The 19,783-nt window shown below is 43.4% G+C and overlaps 1 protein-coding gene and 1 pseudogene across 2 annotated transcripts in view; one reads left to right on the forward strand and one right to left on the reverse strand.

Moving 5' to 3' along the window:
* Nucleotides 1-19,783, forward strand: part of ASB2 (ankyrin repeat and SOCS box containing 2) — a 23,430-nt gene that overhangs the window by 2,108 nt on the left and 1,539 nt on the right. For both annotated transcript variants that reach the window (XM_010297158.1, XM_010297159.1), the window contains 5 exons: nucleotides 5,390-5,556; nucleotides 6,564-6,719; nucleotides 8,703-8,948; nucleotides 11,229-11,400; nucleotides 16,234-16,795. In XM_010297158.1, coding sequence (XP_010295460.1) covers nucleotides 5,390-5,556; nucleotides 6,564-6,719; nucleotides 8,703-8,948; nucleotides 11,229-11,400; nucleotides 16,234-16,795 — 1,303 coding nt within the window. The remainder of the gene's footprint in view (nucleotides 1-5,389; nucleotides 5,557-6,563; nucleotides 6,720-8,702; nucleotides 8,949-11,228; nucleotides 11,401-16,233; nucleotides 16,796-19,783) is intronic.
* LOC104628534 lies at nucleotides 7,371-8,563 on the reverse strand (annotated as a pseudogene).

Consider the following 19,783-nt stretch of genomic DNA (forward strand, 5'->3'; position numbering starts at 1 on the left):
TGACCTCCCGGCTGCCCTGGAGCATGCCCAGGCTCTTGTGTGTGACCCATCTCAAACCTCCCCTGTTCTCTTCTCCCCCTTCATCCCTCTCCATCCTTCCAGTGCACGTGTCCTGGGGTCTCTGGGTCATTCGGTAGCTCTGCAGTGACAAGGACAGCAGGGAAGGGATGGCTGCGCTGTGGTTTGTTTATATAGGCTGGCTCCTGTATCAACACAGTGGAAGAGGCCCAGGCTCTTGTGTGTGACCCATCTCAAACCTCCCCTGTTCTCTTCTCCCCCTTCATCCCTCTCCATCCTTCCAGTGCACGTGTCCTGGGGTCTCTGGGTCATTCGGTAGCTCTGCAGTGACAAGGACAGCAGGGAAGGGATGGCTGCGCTGTGGTTTGTTTATATAGGCTGGCTCCTGTATCAACACAGTGGAAGAGGCAGGCAGGTGATGATAGTAACTGCCTTGGTCTTGAGTTCACGGTTCAACGGTGAGGAAGAGTGGGGAAAACAAACATTTTATCGCAGTATATAAACAGGGTAGAAAGTCCAGTCCTTCAAAGCAAATACTTTATAAATGGTCCCAAGAAGCCGTGTTCCCAGCAATACCTGCACTGCCCTGCCACACTGAGGAGGACTGCTTGGGAGCCGTCCCACATCTTACTTGCACAAGGAAAAAAACAGCTTGACTGACTTTGATCCTCCTGGCCCCATTGTGCTGTTGGCAGAGACCATAAATAAGTTTAGGTGAACACAGTCATGGATGAGGAAAGCAGACAGGCAAGGGGGTAGCCCGAGCTCTGCCCCAGTGTCTGTGTGTAGTGGAAGAGTCTGGACCGTGATGGCTTTGTTGCAGCTCTCTGTGAGGCAGGGTAGATGCATGTACCTGCCTTTAGTTATCAAATGAAGAGAGGAAAGTGTTGGAGGCAGTATTTCTCCGTGTCCTGCAGAAAACTGCTCTGCAGGTAGCTGCCAGGTAGCTGGACAGCGATGGACAAAATTGTGTTAATTCCTTTCCTCTTTTTGAGCCATCCTCCTTGATGCGTTGCAAGTTTACAGTTCTAGAATCATGTGAATGGAGCAGTAAGAAATGCCTTTTTAATCTCCTTTTTTCTTTTTTTTTCTTTCCTGATTGCAAACAAATGGTAAGAAAATCAAAGCTCAGAAAATCAGGATTTTAGCATCACATGTTTTTTTTTCAGTCAGTCTCTTGGATTTGTGTCCTGCAGAAAACTCTTCCTGCCTTTTTTATCTATCCAATTCAAATGCACTTTGTTTTACCCATCTTACAAGTCCCTCCCCGGATGCACAGTGCCAGTGACTACTCCTCCACCATTCTTCATCCTTTCATCCCTCACCAAGCTCTACAGTCTCCCCCACCTCACCCTGCACTCTGGCTGGTCCAGGCTCTGCCCCTGGCTCTCCACTGACATTGCCTTCCCTGACATGTGTGAAAGATACTTTCTGCTGAAACATGAAGTGTCTCTCACTCCCATCACCTGCCAGCTCCCCGTGGCCACACTGAAACTGCATCCTCTCGCTAAGTGCTCTGCACACCTTGCATGCCTCTCTCCTGCTCCGGGTGCAATGACTGGAGAGAAGGCTTTCTTTCTGCATCACATAGCTCAATAGAGTTCAGTCCACAACAAAGGCTGGGATAAGGCTGATAAGCTAGCCCTCCTCCACCACCTTGTGAGAGCAAAAATGTGGTTGGGAAGCCACAGGAGAGCATGATGGCACGACTGTTTTATAGTCCTGGTCTCAGGGCCAGGCAGGGATATAGCTGGCTTCATCTGGGGAAATGTTGTTCCTTCATGCTGCCTGCATCTCACTGGGCTGCCAGGAAAAGAAGGAGCTTCCTGAACCTTTCTGTGCTCCATTGAACCTCTTCTGCAGCACTCAGAATTGACCCCACCATACAGCTCTTCTTCAATGTGTATTTATTATTTTGGCTACTGGCCTTTGAAATTCCTTGGATTCACCTATAAGGTTAAGATTTCATCAGATCTTTAGGCTTCCTCCATAGTTTGAATACTTTTTTTTTCTATATCTGACAAAATCCAACCAGCAGAATGTGCTTTTTTTTTTTTTTTTTTTAACAACCAACCATGAGCCAGGCAGAAAACAAGGATTTCACATGGAGATTCACTAAACCTTCTGTACTGATGTGGAATTTGCTTGGCTAAAGCATCTACAGCCCGGTCCAGCAAACCCCCTCATCTTACTCAGGAATCATTTAAGGTCAAGGAGTGTGACAGAAGTTTGCTTCATTCACCATCTGAGGGCTCAAGCAGAATAATAACTGATTCTTCACACATTTTTAACGCCACCACAGATCTGAGGGCCCCTCTGCTTTCGCTGAGGTCTCAGCTAGCGTGATTCACCTTGCGTCGGCTGCGTGCCAGCACAGGCACAGACTCCCGCCATGGCCCACCTGGCACGCAGTAACTCATTAAGCGCTGGTAACTCTATCGTGCACCCGAATCCTGAGGTCACAGTGAGCAGCCCTGCATGTGTAACATGAACCTTTGCACGGAACAACAGATGGCTTCAGCAGCCTTGTGCCAGAGGCTTTTAAAGATGAAGATCACCCACCTCCTCCCCCAGCCAAACATGCCAATTGTTGCTGTTAACTGGCTTCAACACAATGCTCAATTTCAAGTGCTCATATAAAAATCTATACAAAACTAGCAATTTTAGTTTTAGTCCCCAGGGTACTCTAAATAGTATGGGGATACAGCAGTGTCCCTGGGACCTCAGCCCGGCAGCTAACAGAAGGTCAGTCGATTCCCTCTGGCTGGGCTGTGGCCAGGAAGGCAGCTGCCTGCTCTAGCTCTTATCTCCTCAGGCAAAACTCCTAGCTTTGTGTCCCATATCTCCCCCCATTCCAGTGTTGCTATTTTTGTGACTCTGCTGTCTTGAGATCACTGCTTCCAGCTATAGAGAAGGAGCAAGTGGCACTAAGCATGTTTTCACCTGGGAAATAGTGTGTTTTCCCATTCCTTGGCATCTGTGTTGTCCTCACCTGCTTCTGCTCCAGGCCCTGAGTTTGTCCTCAGAGAAGCAGCTTGGTGACTTTTCTTTCAGTGCTAATACCAGTGTTTACGGCACAGGCTGGGTACCTCTGGGCAAGCTGAAGTTAATGACCCCTGTATGAGTTTCAGGCTGTTGGCCTGTCCTGCCAAGCCCCTGCAAGGCAAGGAAATCCAGGGCTGCTCCTGTAACCTGCACTAAAGGCAGAGGTTGTACCAATGATCTGCTTTGTGAGGACTCCTGTGCTGAACTGCCCATATTTTCCTGTCTCTGATCTCACTCTGTTGTGGCATTTTAGACCTTCTGTCATAACCAGAGTTTCTGGTTGTTCCCATCATCGCTGCCCTGTATGACCTTCATCACATGCTGTGTTCCTACCCTGATGATGCTAATAGTCTCCCTGAGACACACACCTCCTTCCCCAAGTCTCTCTGCCTTCAAGGCTGCAAGATTTTCTCTTTAGAGTTAGTTCAAACCACAAACCTTCCTGTGTTTTCAATATCCTCTTGTTCTCCGTCTCTGAAAATATAGCCCACGTTCATTTATTGCAAGTCCCCATTAAAACTGGAAATATGCTTCTTCCTTTGCGGTGTTTGCCGTCCGGGAGCTTAGCCATTTGGTGGCTTCCTTCTCCCAGCACAGCTCAGCAGGAGCACCAGCAGGTGCCGGTGGGCACGGCACACCACCCTGCACAGCGCCGCTGCCTGCCACGGGCAAGGACCCTGCCCGCACTGCTGCAGGGTGCCAGCTCCCTGCCTCTGCCGCGCTGCCGGCAGTCTCAGCCGGTGCAGAAGGAGGGATGCAGGCCCTGCTGATCAGCGGTACGGTGACCGTCAGGCAAGTGTCGTGGCTCCAGCAGAGCAGGGGTCCCGCTGTGGCTCTTGCTGTTGCTCTGCAGAAGGACCAGCGTGCCCCGGTCAGCCCTGCTCTGCAGTTGCTCTTACAGGGCTCGGAGAAATGGGATGCTGCCCGGGCTGTGCAGAACGCACGCTTGGCAAAGGGAAGGCTTGTCAGAGCAAAGCTCGCTTGTAGGCTGCTCACTGTGTCTTGCTTCTGGGTGGCATGGAGGCACATCATGCTTTTTGTAGATTTTCACAGTAAGCCTCTTCTTGAAAGCTTCGGAATTGGGTAACGTCAAGAAAGATGTCTGTCATGTTATTTTTGTTTGCACTGCTGAACACTGAAATACTACTTTAACACTTTTCAGTGATTCTAAACATTTCAATGACTTTCTACTCCAAAGAGGCTTTAAAATATTCCTTCTCTTCCAAATATTTTTCATTCCTTTTATTTCCTGTGCCTACAAGTTACTTGGCTCTATGGAGCCTGACACGTTCCATTTGAACATAGGTACAAGTGGACCGTGACATTAACCACTTCACAGCTTAGCACCGGGTTCCAGTTGGGGTTCCGGAGGCCCCTGGCTGTTGCAGTTGGGGAACTGCTAATTTGGCTAAGAGGTTTGCAGGAGTGGACTTGTTGACAAAGCTAATGAGTCAGCTCCCAAGCAGGCTTCTAAAGATCAGATTTTCAGAAGTGTCCAGCACCTAACATGTCTTACTGGGACACTGAAGACACATTTTTGAAGTGGTTATAATTTCTGAAAATTTGAGTACTCAATGCTGAAATAGCAGCTGGGGATCTCTGGGGCATGGTCGCAAAGGGCACCTCAGAATTTCATTTGGGTGGGTGGATTTATTTTTTTTAATCCTCTCTGACTGAAGAAAGAAGAGCCCAGACCACCACTGTAATGCTCACATGATCTAACCAGAGCTTTCCCTTCGTCATAACTTGTCCAGTTAACTTCTGAAAACAGGCTTGCTTAAGAGAAATAAGAATTACCTTTAAAAAACAGGAACAAGATTTATGGAAAATTTCTGCTTTAGGGCTAAGCCATCTACAAATCAAAGTTAAAATTTGCTTCAGGGATAAATAGGTGCAATTTTCTTCAAAGCTGATCTTGTTTAAGGGATCTTATATAGAAACACCTTGCCACATGGGATAGTGATGTAATTATCACAACCGTGAATGTTCATGGCAGTGTACAGAGCACAGGTAGAGCTAGTCTCCACCAACTCCAGATATCTAAAATAGAATTTTTTTTGTCAGAGATTAGTTACATCTACACTTTCTTTACACTCCAAGGAAAGAGATCAGCACCTCTGGCTAGTGATTCTTCTGTTGTGAATGGCCATATTAGAGCAGACAAATTTTACCTCCACAGGCCCTGTAGCAAGACACGTTAGGGCCACAAATACTTATTATATAGGCTGTAGGAGTTCACTACTTTGGCTAAATGACACAGTGATATTGCTGAAAAAAGGCTTCTCAATAATGAAAGAAGTAATCAGGTTTTAATCTTGTTTTAAAGAGAACTTGACCCTGTAGTGGCAGCAATCAAGGATGGAGACGAAAAAGCAGTATGTAACATGATGAAATCAGGAAAAGACCTTTCTGAACCTAATAAGGACGGCTGGATTCCCCTCCATGAAGCTGCATACTATGGCCAAGTGGGTTGCCTGAGTCTGTTGCAAAAAGGTCAGTGAAGTTAAAACTAATTCATTACAAAAGGGAGAAGAAGAATAGGAATAAACTAAAAAGCAGAATTAGCAGCAGCCCAACACTTGCCTGGGACTGTGAAGTTATTGTTGACCTCTGGGTATATATTAATTTTACCTTCTCTTTGAGAATAGTTTTCCAGACTGAAGTCTCTAAAATTTAACATCTTCAAGAGAAAATTATATCTGGAGAGGTCTTGCCAAGCGCTGGATTTCTCACAGTAAAGCCTTATTGCTGAGCTCTGGACTGTTATGAGCTGCTTGCTGCCACAGCTGACAACAATTACCCCAGGTCCCAGCAGCTGGAGACCCAGCCCAGCATCTCTTTTCTCAGCCTGGAGAAGAGAAGGCTCTGGAGAGACCTTATTGCAGCCTTCCAGTACTTAAAGGGGGCTTCTGAGAAAGATGGGGACAGACTTTATAGCAGGGCTTGTTGCAATAGGACAGGGGGTAACAGTTTTAAACGAAAAGAGGGCAGATTTAGACTAGATAGAAGGAAGAAATTTTTCCCTATGAGGGTGGTGAAACACTGGCCCAGGTTGCCCAGAGAGGTGGTAAATGCCCCATCGCTGGAAACATTCAAGGTCAGGCTGGATGGGGCTCTAAGCAACCTGCTCTACTTGAAGATGTCCCTGCTCACTGCAGGGGGGTTTGACTAGATGACCTTTGAAGGTCCCTTCCAACCCAAAAATTCTATGATCTCTTTGCTGGTTCTTGAAGGTGGTTAACTACTATAGTTTAAGAGCAGCTACTTAGCGGCTTTCTGCATCACTAGTGGTGATAGATGAACATTTTAATCTAAGCTGGTGACTGATTTAGGTACTTAATCTGAGTTATAGTAACTTTATAGTATATTCTTAATTTACTTTGCTCATGGAAAAGGAAAAAACAACAAAAACTCCAAGGATTTTGAAAGATGATGGTGCTGCAGATATTTGTGTACTTACTACATGCCATAATGACCTTGGACTCGCTGTTTATTCACAGCATACCCTGGCACAATTGACCAGCGCACGCTCAATGAGGAAACGGCTCTCTACCTGGCCACTAGCCGGGGCAACCTGGACTGCTTGCTCACCCTACTGCAGGCTGGGGCTGAGCCCGACATCTCCAACAAGGCCAGAGAAACACCGCTTTACAAAGGTGAGTGGCTGTGTTTCCAGGGATGCTAAGCTTTTCTGGCACCACCAAGGCAGAGCTGAAGGTACTCTTGCAATGTGGGGCTGAAACTCAGCAGTTAGCTCCCATTTTGCAGCTTCTTCCAATAATCCTGTATCTCCTGTGCCTGACCCATCGTGCCACAGCCTCTCTTCGTATCCACATCAGAGACAGGATTAGTGGCTGCCCTGCGGGGGTGCAGCCTGCAAGGTGATGCTGAGGGTGGGGTGTGTGATGCTTAGTGGGGCCCTAAGCACAGGGTGTCTATACAATGTCCCAAACTCACGGGAAGCAGAAAGCTGGCTTGTACAGGAATATGTATGCTTTTCTAAACAGCAGGACCTAAGCAGCTGTTGGAGGTGGGAGTACAGTAACAGTAGACATGCAAGTGATTCATATACTGTGTGTGCCAGGCCAGGCTGTGCGCTATGAGAGATGCATGAAGTTATAAACACTTCAGCGAGGTAGATAGTGTTTAACATGGACATATAACTTTGCTGCTGGTCAAAGAGAACACTTTCTTTAGTAGAACAGCATTACATTCATGATATCACAAAGGTTCAGAGAAGGAGATGATCTCTCACACCTTCATGTCCCTTCCTTCCCCTTTTATTGACTGCTCCTGCCATGACTATTTTAGCTCTCTAAAACATTAAAAAGCACATATTATTGGTTTCAACAGTAATCTTCCCTCCAACTTCAGATGCCTGACATTAGACCTGCTCAGTTTAAAACACCTTAGTTTTAAAATTCTGGCTTATAGTCAGCTAAAAGAAAGCTATTTAACTATGCATTAAACACACAATAGTGGTAGTACTCATAGTAATAATGATAACAATAATATGAAAGCACCCTTTAGACAGAGAAAATCTGTTATTAAGTATGTGCTAGTGTTGATGCAAAAATCTTCTGGTCTATTCTCCAGCAAAAAAACAGTGAAAGGAATTATCATAAAAAATTACTCATCCCTGGTATGGAAGTAAATTAAACTTTGCAGAGCCATGCATAAGTAATTACAGCAGTGCCTAATCAGATAGGTGCTTTCAGTACACTTGAGTGACACCTATGTATGGGAGAGGAAGCCACGGTGATGTCCCAAGGGAAGAATCAAAACCAAAAGGCAGAACCTCTGTGAGAAGACGACACTATCATTTCAAAGAAAAAAGTTGCTATGGAATATGCTGGTCTCTCTCTCTGCACGTTGTACAACAAATGGTAATTGGGGATTGTAAAAGTGGCTGCTTATTCTAGATACCTTTGATTCGGGGTCCCACAGTAAAAGTTTGTAGGAAGCCTCATGATCTGGGATTCAAAAAGCAATGGAATAAATTGGTAAAACAAAAATCAACAAAATACAGTTAATTATCAAGAAAATACCTTTAGTTCAGAATGGTCCTGAACTATACATTATTGCAGGCCAAGAGAGTGCTACTGACTCACACCATTACTGTTTTCTATGATCCTTTTCTGGACACTGTTCTTTTGAGATTTTTGTTTAATTTCCTTGTCTCTATGGAGCTTCATCTGCAGTCCAGGACAGTAAGATACAGAGTTTGCACAGAAGTCAGAAAGAAAGTGTTCGGGTCATGTGATTTCTGTAACATGTTTGGTTTTTATAAATTATCTCCTGCTCCTTTTCACCTCCCTGTGTCACTGTGGTGTCCAGTTGGTACAAACGTGCTGGGCTGGATTCCCCCCAGTACCAGGCTTGGCACAAGTCCTGCACAGGACACTTAGCCTCCCCCAGGTCCTGGTTGAAGATTGGCTTCACTGCTACATCCTTTGAGTCCCGGACAGTGTCATTTGGCCTCAACAGCCTTAGCCCTCATATTGACCTAAGATGGATCTTTGGTCTTACTCACTATGGCCTAGTGTATTGTATGGCCTTGTGCTACATGAAATGGATACCACAACACCCAGAATCTTTTCAAAAGCCTGTCCTAATCATTTCCCTTTTTTCCAAAACAGCCTGTGAGCGCAAGAATGCAGAGGCCGCAAGACTCCTGGTACAGTACAATGCTGATACCAACCATCGTTGCAATCGAGGATGGACAGCTCTCCATGAGGCTGTCTCCCGAAATGACCTGGAGATTATTGATATCCTTGTGAAAGGGGGTGCCAAGATTGAGTCTGCCAACGCCTATGGGATCACTTCTTTATTTGTGGCAGCTGAGAGTGGGCAGTTGGAAGCTTTGAGATACCTGGCAAAATGTGGTGAGTACAGTTGTGCAGTTACATGCCTTTACTCATTTCATTCCTAATATTTCAAAGTTGCCATTAATTCTCCCTGGCTCAGTTTTTCTGTCTCTGAAAACAAGGCCTAGCCTGCAGAGGCCTTGTTGCTCCAGATGGCTGAATTGTGTAGGGTCTTTCAGAGAGCATGGTCTAGACACATGCTCTTCTTCAGCATTCATTCCTGGTCACCTACTTTGGGAAGTAATATGGTGGTCTCTAATTGCATTGTCTGACAGCTTTCAAAACCTATATTGCTGCACACATGTATCCTAAAATCCGATCAGTCATAAAAGACAACTGTAGGTGGTAATAGATGGCAGAAGTTGAACGTTAGCCAACCCCATCTGCTCATGAACATGTGCAGTGATGGACAAGGTTAGCACTCCTCCACTAATGAATTCTGCTGAAAATAGACAAAGTACTATTGTATAGTTAATGGATTTACACCAAGGAGAAGCAGACTCGCTCTCCCCCATGTGTATGTGTTCAAACATATAAACAGAGTGAATTTGACTCTAGTTTACATTAAACCTACTTTTACTGCTCCACTCATGTAAAACAACTTTACAATAAGCACAACATACTTCACTACTATTCAGAGGCATATTTTGTTTTCACTGTGGGCTAATATCTTAAATGTATGTAAGAGCTGGGTCCTGCACTTATGAAACAAGAGCTGAACAGCAATGAAGATAAGAAAAACTTCTGAAGCCGTTAGCATGGCTAAGAAAGATATGAGAGTTGGGGAACAAAAAATGTGTTCTGCTGTCCAGCTAGCATTGTCAAGTCAGTTTTATATGACAAGTTAGTCCACCATACTTCCTAGGATTTTAGAAACTAAGCCAGAATGTGATTTGTGTTTCAACTTAGAGATATTAGGATTTCCTTAAAGTTCAATTTTGAGGAAAATACACAGGAGAAAATCCAATAAAACTGTCCAATTGTTTCAAGCCCTGAAAAACTCCTCTGAGAAACCCAGGAATTATATCACTGCATTGTTTACAATGAGCAATGTTCATCATAAAAAGAGTTTCTTTTTAATTTCTTTTTCATTAGTAATGTAGTCCTGTGTTATGTTTTGTCACTGCAATTCTCCTGATGTTTCCAGCTACAACATCTTCAAAGGGCCAAACACAACACAGATGTTTCAGTTCGGGGTGAGAGCGCAGGGAAATGTTCTCTTTGGCAGGGAGTTTTCATGATCAAACGGGAGACTGATTGTCTTCTTTATTGGGCTTTAGAAGCAAAACTCCAGTGAACTGTCATTCCCATTTAGGATACACATTGAGCAGCCTTCCTGAGGACACCATGGCAGTATATTGCAGTCGAAACACAGGCTTTCAGGCCTTAAATATCTAGCACAGAAAAAGCTAGATTCCAAATAGTTTGTGGCCAAAATGTATTAGGTCTTGGTTTATTCTTGCATGTTGTTTATTAAGCCAATCACACACTAGAGCTCAAGAAAAAAATACCACAAATAATCAAGTAGCTCATTAATAATATTTATCTTTTTCTGATAAAACTTACCAGTTGGAGCCTAACTTGAACCCCTGTGAAATTAAGAGATATGGCCTCAGGTGCTGAGTTATAAAAAGAAATATTAATTGGCTAAGGCATGCCCAAATAAAACTTTGAGATTTGTTGCTTGGTACTACGCAGCTGTCATGATTTAAAGTCCTATTTTAGCCTGGATATGTACTAAAATTAAAATATAGTATAAATGGATTTAAATTATGAATATATAGTGTATAAATAATATGTATAAGTATAAATAAATATGTATCATAAATACATAATAATAGAATTTTGGAGAGCACCTATTGAGATCATCTGGTCTAAACTCCTGCTCAAGAACAGTGTATATACATAGTGTAAACACACAAATGTTAATGGAATTATTGTGTCCAAAGAAAAAGCCATGCTATATAACGAACAGCACATTTTAAAGTTTTTGCCTTTGAGATACAGCTATATGGAGCCTGGATTCAGGACTGGCAGCTAATGGTTGCCACCCGTGTTAAACTCTGCCTCATAAAATTCAGATCATAGTAAAAACCAATGGAGATCTACGATATAACCGTATATAAAACTGATACGACTATATCACCCTTTCATTTTGGTCTGATATGACCTCATTCACATCCCTTTCCAGCACATTTTGTAGCTCCAGTGTCATGGAGGTGTATGTGTTCATTCAAAGTATGTTGCTTCCATCCAATTTTAACCTTTTCGTGTTACAAAGATTTTTTTCCTTCCTAGGTGCTGATATAAATACTCAAGCCAGTGATAATGCCTCTGCTCTTTATGAAGCCTGTAAAAATGGACACATACCTATTGTGGAGTTTCTTTTGTCCCAAGGAGCAGATGCTAACAAAGCCAATAAGGATGGTCTGTTACCTCTTCACATAGCAGCCAAAAAAGGGATTTGCGAGTAAGTTTTAGTTCATTTCATAGTTTCATCTTTTAGGCAAGAATACAAAGTCCTTATGAAAAGGAGAATGTAATGTCCCAGATCTAATTCTGAGCACTGCGAGCAAGGGAGTGGCCAGGTGAGAACTGGGCTTTCTGCTTGCAGAGCTCAGGTTGGAAATCATAAACTGGAGAGTGTGTTTGCGGGTTGGGATGGGATGGGTTGCAATGGGGTGAGCAGGAATGTGAGGTGCAACTTTGCCCTTTAACTTTGCCAAGATATCACTTATTACAGCTAAATAACCTCATGTATCTTAGAAGTGGATTAAACTGAGCTCCACAAAATATGCTTGAGATCAAATAAAAAAGAATCGGGGGAGGGAGGGTGGGGACAGGGGGGAGCTTAGTCCTCAGTAGCTATTACAGCATAGTTTGCAATCATTTTCCTCCATCAGCCCATTGTGATTCTTCTGCACAAGTAGAACGTGCTGCATTCATCTTTGGTGTGTTCAGGTTTTGTTAACAGTAATTCAGATGTTGACAGTGGGAAGTGGTTAAGTGAATCTCTAGGGCATTAGTGAGATTGTTGCTAGAATATGGTGTCCAGTTCTGGTATCCTCCCTTTCAGGAAATTGGAAAGGCTTCAGAAAAGAAGTACAAGAATTATGGTCTGGAAAATATACTTTATTATTGAGTGACTAAATGACTCTTAAATGTGACAGATAAATGCCATAAAATGATCCAGTGGTTTGTTTCTGAAATGAAATGTGTTTGAGATAGAGCTGAGCACATTCTTTAAACAGTGAGAAAAGTAACTGATTGAAAAAATAACCAGGAACTGGATAGATGTACCAGTCCTCTGAAGTAGAGGTGTTTATAGGAGGAGGAGAAACTCTACAGCCTGTGATTGATAAAGGATATCAATTTAGGGATGGGATTGTTGCACTGTCATGTAAATAGTGTTTACCTAGCTTTTTCAAGACCTGGTAGATTGCAGCGTGCTTCTGAGCCTGAACTCTTTAGCGTTTACTTCTGATCCCAGGGCAAGTTTTACCTCCTGCCTTTAACCCCTTGCTGCTGGAAGGGTGAGTGGCCCACAGCTCTTTTTGCAAAACAGTCACATCTTGCAGTGACAGACCATTTTGGTGACTGTAGTGGACTCTTCTGACCATCACAGTTTCTATCAAAATCCTTTCAGCACTAGTCAAAGGAGAATATATCCAACTGCAAAGACTGCTTCTGGAGAGTAAAGCTATCTTTGCAAACAACTGCTAGAGCAGATTCTTATATATTTTGCAATGTCTGAGGAATAAAAACTTTTGACAGCACTACACTTTCCCATAGCATCTTTTATCCTAGTGTTTAGGTGTGCTTGGGAATCCCAACTAAGCTGCTCAAATCACTTTGACAGACCTGAGGATATCCATTTTCTGTAATTGGAGTAGGTGTGCTTCTTTGTGCAACCTGTATAATTCTAGAGGACAGCCCAATGTGAGTTTATGTAATGGGTTTATATGCTTACAGCATGTACATGAAAACCTAAGACTAATGCAGGCATGATTCAAAATTTTCTTTGGAGTTTGAGTTACAAAGACATTTTCTTGAAAACAAACACATTTTAGACAAGAAATGTGTCAGAGGCAGAACCCAGGTCCAGTTGCTTACTTTCAAAAAAGTTCATCTGAAAGTACAGTAAGTTGGTCTGAATCCAATTTGTATATAGAATATGGACCAGCTCTCTGAATGTTCTCCTCCCCTTTATGGTGCCACACACCGACCTGAAAAGAAATTTACAGAGAAACTCTGCACCCTGAATCCCTCCCGATGTTATGAAAGAAAGGGCCTGATTCAGACCTCATATCTATTATTCCAAACAACCAGCAGCATAAATGAGACCAGAATTCAGCCCAAACGCTGAGTTCCTTCACTTGTAAAAGACCGAGCACAAATTTTTGTGCGTAACTGCTGCAAGCTAAGTACAAAAGAAAGAAAAAAGAAAAAGATCTTCTAAATATTTATCTAAATGACAAAGCTTTAGCGCAATTGGCTGATCATTCTTAATTCCTTTGGTATTCAGTAAAATAACACCCTTCACAGTGACCTCTCTTTGTATTCCTGCAGATTTAATACGTAATTCTACAGGAATTCCACGCTTCAACTTTTTGCCAGAGCACGAAGGCTCCCTACCATCAAAAAGCCAAGAATGTGGTCCCAAGGCTCAACTGTCAACTCTTGTTGCTTGGTGTTTGTTTATTTTAAATGACACCTTGTCAATACTGACCTGAAATTCATACGGGTCATCTTATCAGCTATAGGACATTCGCAAGCGGTCATTTAACTCCTTCCCCCTCAGAACTGAGATGCTGAGAAGGAAAGACTTTCTGAGATGTAGGCAAATTTATTAAGTAAATGCAAGTCAATAAACTCTTGGCACACTCATACTAAAGATGCTCTGCCTCCTCCCCCGTATAATTTCTAACAAATAGAAATCACAGAAGCAGGTGTCAGGGATGAAGGGAAATGGCACTATTTCAAAACTGTACATGAAGCTCAGCCCTGTGATAGATGTGGGACATGGTCTGGCTTGTCTGGCCTTGGCTGCCTTCACTTGAGCTGCCTTCTCCCTCTAAACAGACAGGAAAGACTGCAGAGGTGGAGTCAATAATCAACATATTACTGAACCAACCCACTTTGGAGGATAGGAAAGAGACAGGTTCAAGCTACAAAATTAAACTCTGATACAAATTTGATGCTTCCTACTTTTCCTCCCCCAAAAAATCTGGGGTACAGGGAGCATACTGAGGTCTGGGACACTGCAGCATTTTGATACAGAGCCTCAGTATGGCAGCCCTGCAGTAATGTTCAGTTCCCCCTTGCAGACAAAAATGATGCAGTGCCTCTTTAACTCAGATGTGAAGAGCTGGCTGAAGCACATATGCTGGAGGGAAAAAACAAAACAGACCCTTAAATCTTCAAAACAGTTGATCATGGGATGACTAATGCTGGCACTTGGCATGGTGTCCTCGCAGTGTTCTGTGCCCTTTTTGTTATTATGGTTCTTACAGAACATTTGCTAATGGTGGGAAGTTGCCAGCTCACCAGCACCAAAACCTCCTGCTCCCGGGTGAGCATCACAGTGATGGAAGATTAGTGAGGCTGCTTGGAGGAAAAAAAGCCCCACGCTTAATTTCCCAAGATATTTACATAATTAAAAAAGCCTTTTTGTTTAAAAATGAGATGTAGAAGTGACTTGGAGACATCCAAGTTACATTCAACAGCCCATCACATAAATAGGAACATAATCCTGTAAAGTGTTAGGTATCTTCAACTCTTATTTCAGCTCCTAGGAGCATTGGAGGCTCAGGCTTTCACAGGATCATTCATTGCATCACAGACAGGTTTTCCTGAGACTAGCAGTTATATTCAACTTAGTTCTTTATGTAAATATATGTTTGAGGGCCCAGTGTTGGGACCAGGCATTGCAGTCAAGCTGAAGATACACATCATTTTAAAGCAGACACATTACATGGTAGGAAAATGAGCTTTGCATGTTTGTGTGTTAGAAATGCTGTTGATTGCTAGATAGAGGAGTCTGCATGGGAGGAAGAAGAGGAGGAGAAGGTGTGCTTAGCTTGCTGGTTCCCACAAGTTCCTTGTTTAGATATCCCTCTCTCCACAGGTATTATATAGGGAGCATGGGCATCTCCTGAGACAGTACGCAGACTCAGGTTGAATGGCCCTTATCTCGTTCTTGGCCCCAGTCTACTGCCTTGGCTAAACCACTCAACTTTATGAGCAGAAAATGAGTGTTTAACCCATGGGGCTGGTCATGCAGCTGCAGTGACACCTGTGGACACATAAAAGTGATCACAGATTTGTGACAGTGGGGCTCCTGTATATCATATATTTTAACTTCACATTACATAACGAGAGCAGCTTGACTTATGTTGCTGTGTTTAAAGCCACATCACACTTTCCAACAGCAATCGCTGATTACTGGGATTTAGGACTTGGCTGTACATTTTCCTCCCTGGGCTAAAGCATGGAAACCAGCCTGGAAAGTATTTTTATTTCTTTTTCTCCCCTTTCCTAATTGTCTTTTTGGCTCCCCATGATCTGGGATGGACGTTGATAGCCCATAGATTTGCCACAGCCAAAAGCCACACAGTGAAAGGCCTCCAGGAAGGGTATCAACCCAGGGTAATAACAGGAAACCAAATATGTAGTTTAACCTAGCTCAGTCCTGCAGAGGAGGGGTTGGTTTCACCCCCTTGCTGGTCTCAAGCCTCTTGCTGCGGCTGTGACCCAGGAGGCATGCTAATGCTTTGTGTTTGTACCCTTCCCCCTTCTCTGCTGAGCAATAAAGAAATCCCCTATGGAGGTGGGGAGATACAGCCTCTCTGCTGGCACCTCAGGCTAGAGGCTGTGTGCCTGTTCCTCCATTCCTACCCACAGTGGTGAAGGTGCAGAATGTCTGAGATCCCGGCTGGGTGTCTGCCATTTGGGCTGTGTCACCTAAGAGTTACAACAGGGTAGGTGAGGTGCCAGTACATCATCTCTTCCATTGTAACTGCCTCTGTGGTTGACATTACCTCATAGAAACTGGGCAATAATTTCAAAAAAATTTGTTCCTTCATGAAAGAGGGTGCCACACAACTCACATTTTTGGCAAGGTAGGAACACAGGGAGTTATTAACAGGTTTCAAGTTCATGTCCAGGTTTCTCTCAGAGATAGTTGTTCCTGTGCCTGAGTTAGCAGGCTCTCTCTTATGGTTACAACCATACAGCTACGATTTGCTGTATGGTTGTAGATCCCCTAGAGCTCACTGTTGTTCACTGACTCTCCACCTGGCAGGATTGTCTCCATGCTGATCCCTGTGACCAGCCGCACCCGTGTCAAGCGCAGTGGCATCAGTCCCCTGCACTTAGCAGCCGAACGCAACAACGATGACATCTTGGAAGAGCTGATCGATGCTGGCTATGATGTCAACACCGCCCTCTCCAATGAAAGGTCCTGCCTTTATGAGGACAGACGCACCACTCCCCTCTATTTTGCTGTTTTTAACAACAACATCTATGCCACAGAACTCCTGCTGCAAGCCGGAGCCAACCCCAATGTTGACCTCATCAATCCATTACTCATCTCCATCCGCCACGGCTGCCTGAAGACCATGAAATTGCTCCTTGACCATGGAGCAAACATCGATGCCTATATATCAAGCCATCCCACCGCATTTCCAGCTACCATCATGTTTTCGATGAAGTATCTTTCTGTGCTGAAGTATCTCCTTGATCTGGGCTGTGACGCAGGTTCCTGTTTTGAGTGTCAGTATGGAAACAGCCCACACCCTGCATTAAATTATAGACGGGACAGACTTAATGATCCTCAGCTGTCCAAGGAGCCAACCGTAGTACAGGTAAGCACTGCCTGGTCTACCTACAGTGCTTCTGAGGACGTCTTCTACCCATATAGCTTGACAAATTTTACATATTTTTTCTCCTAACCTTCCTGTGAGGGAAGATGACTTTACTCCTACTTTATTTACTGAAAAAAAAGGCTCAATAAGAGTCTGTGAACGTTCCAAGTCCATGTCCTATGACAGCAGGAGGGTAGGCAACAACCACTGTGGCTCTAGTTTGAATTTGTAGTGAATTATAGCCACCTTGACAGCCTTGCTGTCAGATCTACAATATTCTTTTCCTCTGGACCGGAGCTTCCAGGGGTGAAGCATATTTTCTTGACAGGCAATGTCATATGGGTGGTAGCATAAGGGCAGCAAACCTACTTGTTTTGTTTTATTTTATATTTAAGATTTGTTTTGTCTGATGGGGAATTTAAGCTCCTGGTTAAATTAAAATTGTCTAGTGCTTCACTTTATGAGGGTAAATTAATGAATGTAAACAGTTGCAATTTCTGAGTCTACTGGATAAGCAGCTCTGGAGAGGGGCTTCAACATGCAACACACCAAAGAAATCTCAGTACAGCAGTCTTTCTATTTTGCTATCTAGTTTAAGCCTAAATTTGAGGGACTCAGAAGAAAGTGTCATTTAGCCCAAAGAGATGGTCACCAATAAATGCTTTTTGGTGGTGGAAAGAATAAAGGAAAATATTAAAAGATCCTAGGAAATCCTGACCTTTTTATCAGTCCTGCGTTCCAAAAGACTTTACTCTCCAGTAACATGTCTGGGAAACAAATAAACAAAAAGAAATCTTAGAATGAGGATTGTAAGTGTCCTTAAAAATAATCTCTTATCCCAAAAGAGCTATCATCTTCTTGAGAGGGTTTGTCACAGCAAAATTGCTGCAGGACACCACATTTTTGTCGAAGAAAAAGGAATAAAATATTTCCTCTCTAGTTCTTGAATTGTGATATGGTAACATGTAGAGTGAACAGAGGGCTGGAATTTCAAGGTAAGGAGAGAGGGTTTGTCTGTAGCCCTCTGTGATACTCTAGCCACTCAAAACCGGTTCTGTTTTTACTTATTTAAACATATTATTTCCCTCTGGATATCACCTCAAACTACTTTTAGTGCCTAACAAAATATTAGTTCACTCACAAATAGAGTCATCACCTCAAAGGTCAGACCATATGAGGCAGAGGTAGCAAAAGCTGTGTAAAATTGTATCTGTGCCTAGAGAGAGATGGGTGAGGGACAAATGCATACAGAGGAAAAACAATCCCTTCCCGCTGATATTATTTTAAATTTGCTTCTTACTGCTGGGAATTCAGCTAATAAAAGTAAGGCTTGTATGGTGCAGCTTCATGATGTAGTTGTGATATGGTTTGTATTCTGAAATATAGAGGATCTTATGAAACTATAGCATTCTATACAAATGCTATACAAAAGACATGTATTTTTTCTTGTATAAGATTACACAAAGATAATAAATCAGAATGATTAGCCTTTATACAGTAAAGACTATGAGCTACTGGAAGTGGATTTGAAAAATGCATAACTATAAATCATTACTGTTGCTACTAAATTAATGTGTCCTGGAGAAAGTGAATGCAGAAAAATGGTTGCTGTCTCACTTCACATTTCCAGAATTTCAGTGTCAAAACCATGAACATGGGGAGTGAAGTATCCTACTGCCACGAGAGGGCATTCAGGGGCCTACCAAGACTGCAGGCAAAGTATGTCCCAAGCCCAGGGTCACCTTGTCCCCGAGTCACTCCCACTGCCTGTAGTTGCAGGTTTGCATTTGCTTCGTTTTGCTGTGCTTCTTTTCCTGCGACATGTTTTGGAACATTTTTATTCCAGAAAATATTTTTGTAGGCTGAGCCTGTGAATAGGGAAGAGAGAGAAAGGGAGGCAAAGTCTCTGGTGGAGACAAGGAGAGCAGTACGATCCAGTGTTTTGTTGCCCTATGCACGTGTCATCATTTAAACACTGATAAAGTGATGTTACACCTTGGAGGTGGTAGTGCAGACCCCCAGTTTGCACGTCCTGCGGGTAACTGCATGGCAGTAGCATATGGACTGTAGAATGACAGACAGATATACTAAACAACTTCCTATAAGCAGTCCAGATAGGAAATGGAAATGTCCTAGGAAACATTACATGGTGATGCTGAGTGAAATAAAAAGTCAGAGAAGCAGTAAAAACCTCTATGAATGCTCTCACCTTGAATAAAATGGCCTTACAATTTTCTGCAGCTTTATCCTTTCCTAGGTGAGCTAATATAATTTTATTTCTGAATAAGAGTAGCCACGCAAGAGTTTAATGCATTTTGAGTTAGGGCTCATGCATTTAAATATGATGTAGTTACAGGAACTTAAACTGAAAGTGGTTTAAGCCAGTGCATTTTACTTCCTGTTCAAGGTGGTTGGAGGTTGGAGGGTGCCTGCAGACAGTCTCAGTGACTAAGCTGATGGATGGTGCTTAAGCCACCATCATTCAGCTGGGGTCGGCCATGTGCCCAAGTTCTTATCCACACAGCGTGATTTAATTCATCTTAAATTTTCTGACTGCTCACATGCAGATAAGTCCACAGCTATCTTCATCATACGCAGCACCCTAACAGAGATAGATGAAGCTGTCTGGTATAATATACGTATTTAGATTAAAGTGGGAAGAGAAGTCACTACTTCTTTGAAATGAGACTGCTTAAAGTCAGGTCCTTAAGTCTGTTCTTCAGTATCTCCGTAAGCAGTCCTCCCATGCAACAGCTCTGAGTACTCTGCAGCTCACACCGGGGGCAACAGAAGATTTGCCTGATCCAGGACTGAGTAGGGAAGATGCTTCTGCCCTGTGTCAGGCCCAGGGTAGTTCTCCCATGGGTGTCTAAAAACACCTGGGATTCATCTCTGCAGAGATTTCCCCAGACTTATTTCTAGGGAGGTGTTTGGTCCCCAAAAGCTGCAGATACCAGTGGGTTCACCAGAAGTAGGAGCTGCTGTGCT

The sequence above is a fragment of the Phaethon lepturus genome, unplaced genomic scaffold (genome assembly GCF_000687285.1).
Source record: "Phaethon lepturus isolate BGI_N335 unplaced genomic scaffold, ASM68728v1 scaffold8811, whole genome shotgun sequence".
Classification (NCBI taxonomy): Eukaryota; Metazoa; Chordata; class Aves; order Phaethontiformes; family Phaethontidae; genus Phaethon; species Phaethon lepturus.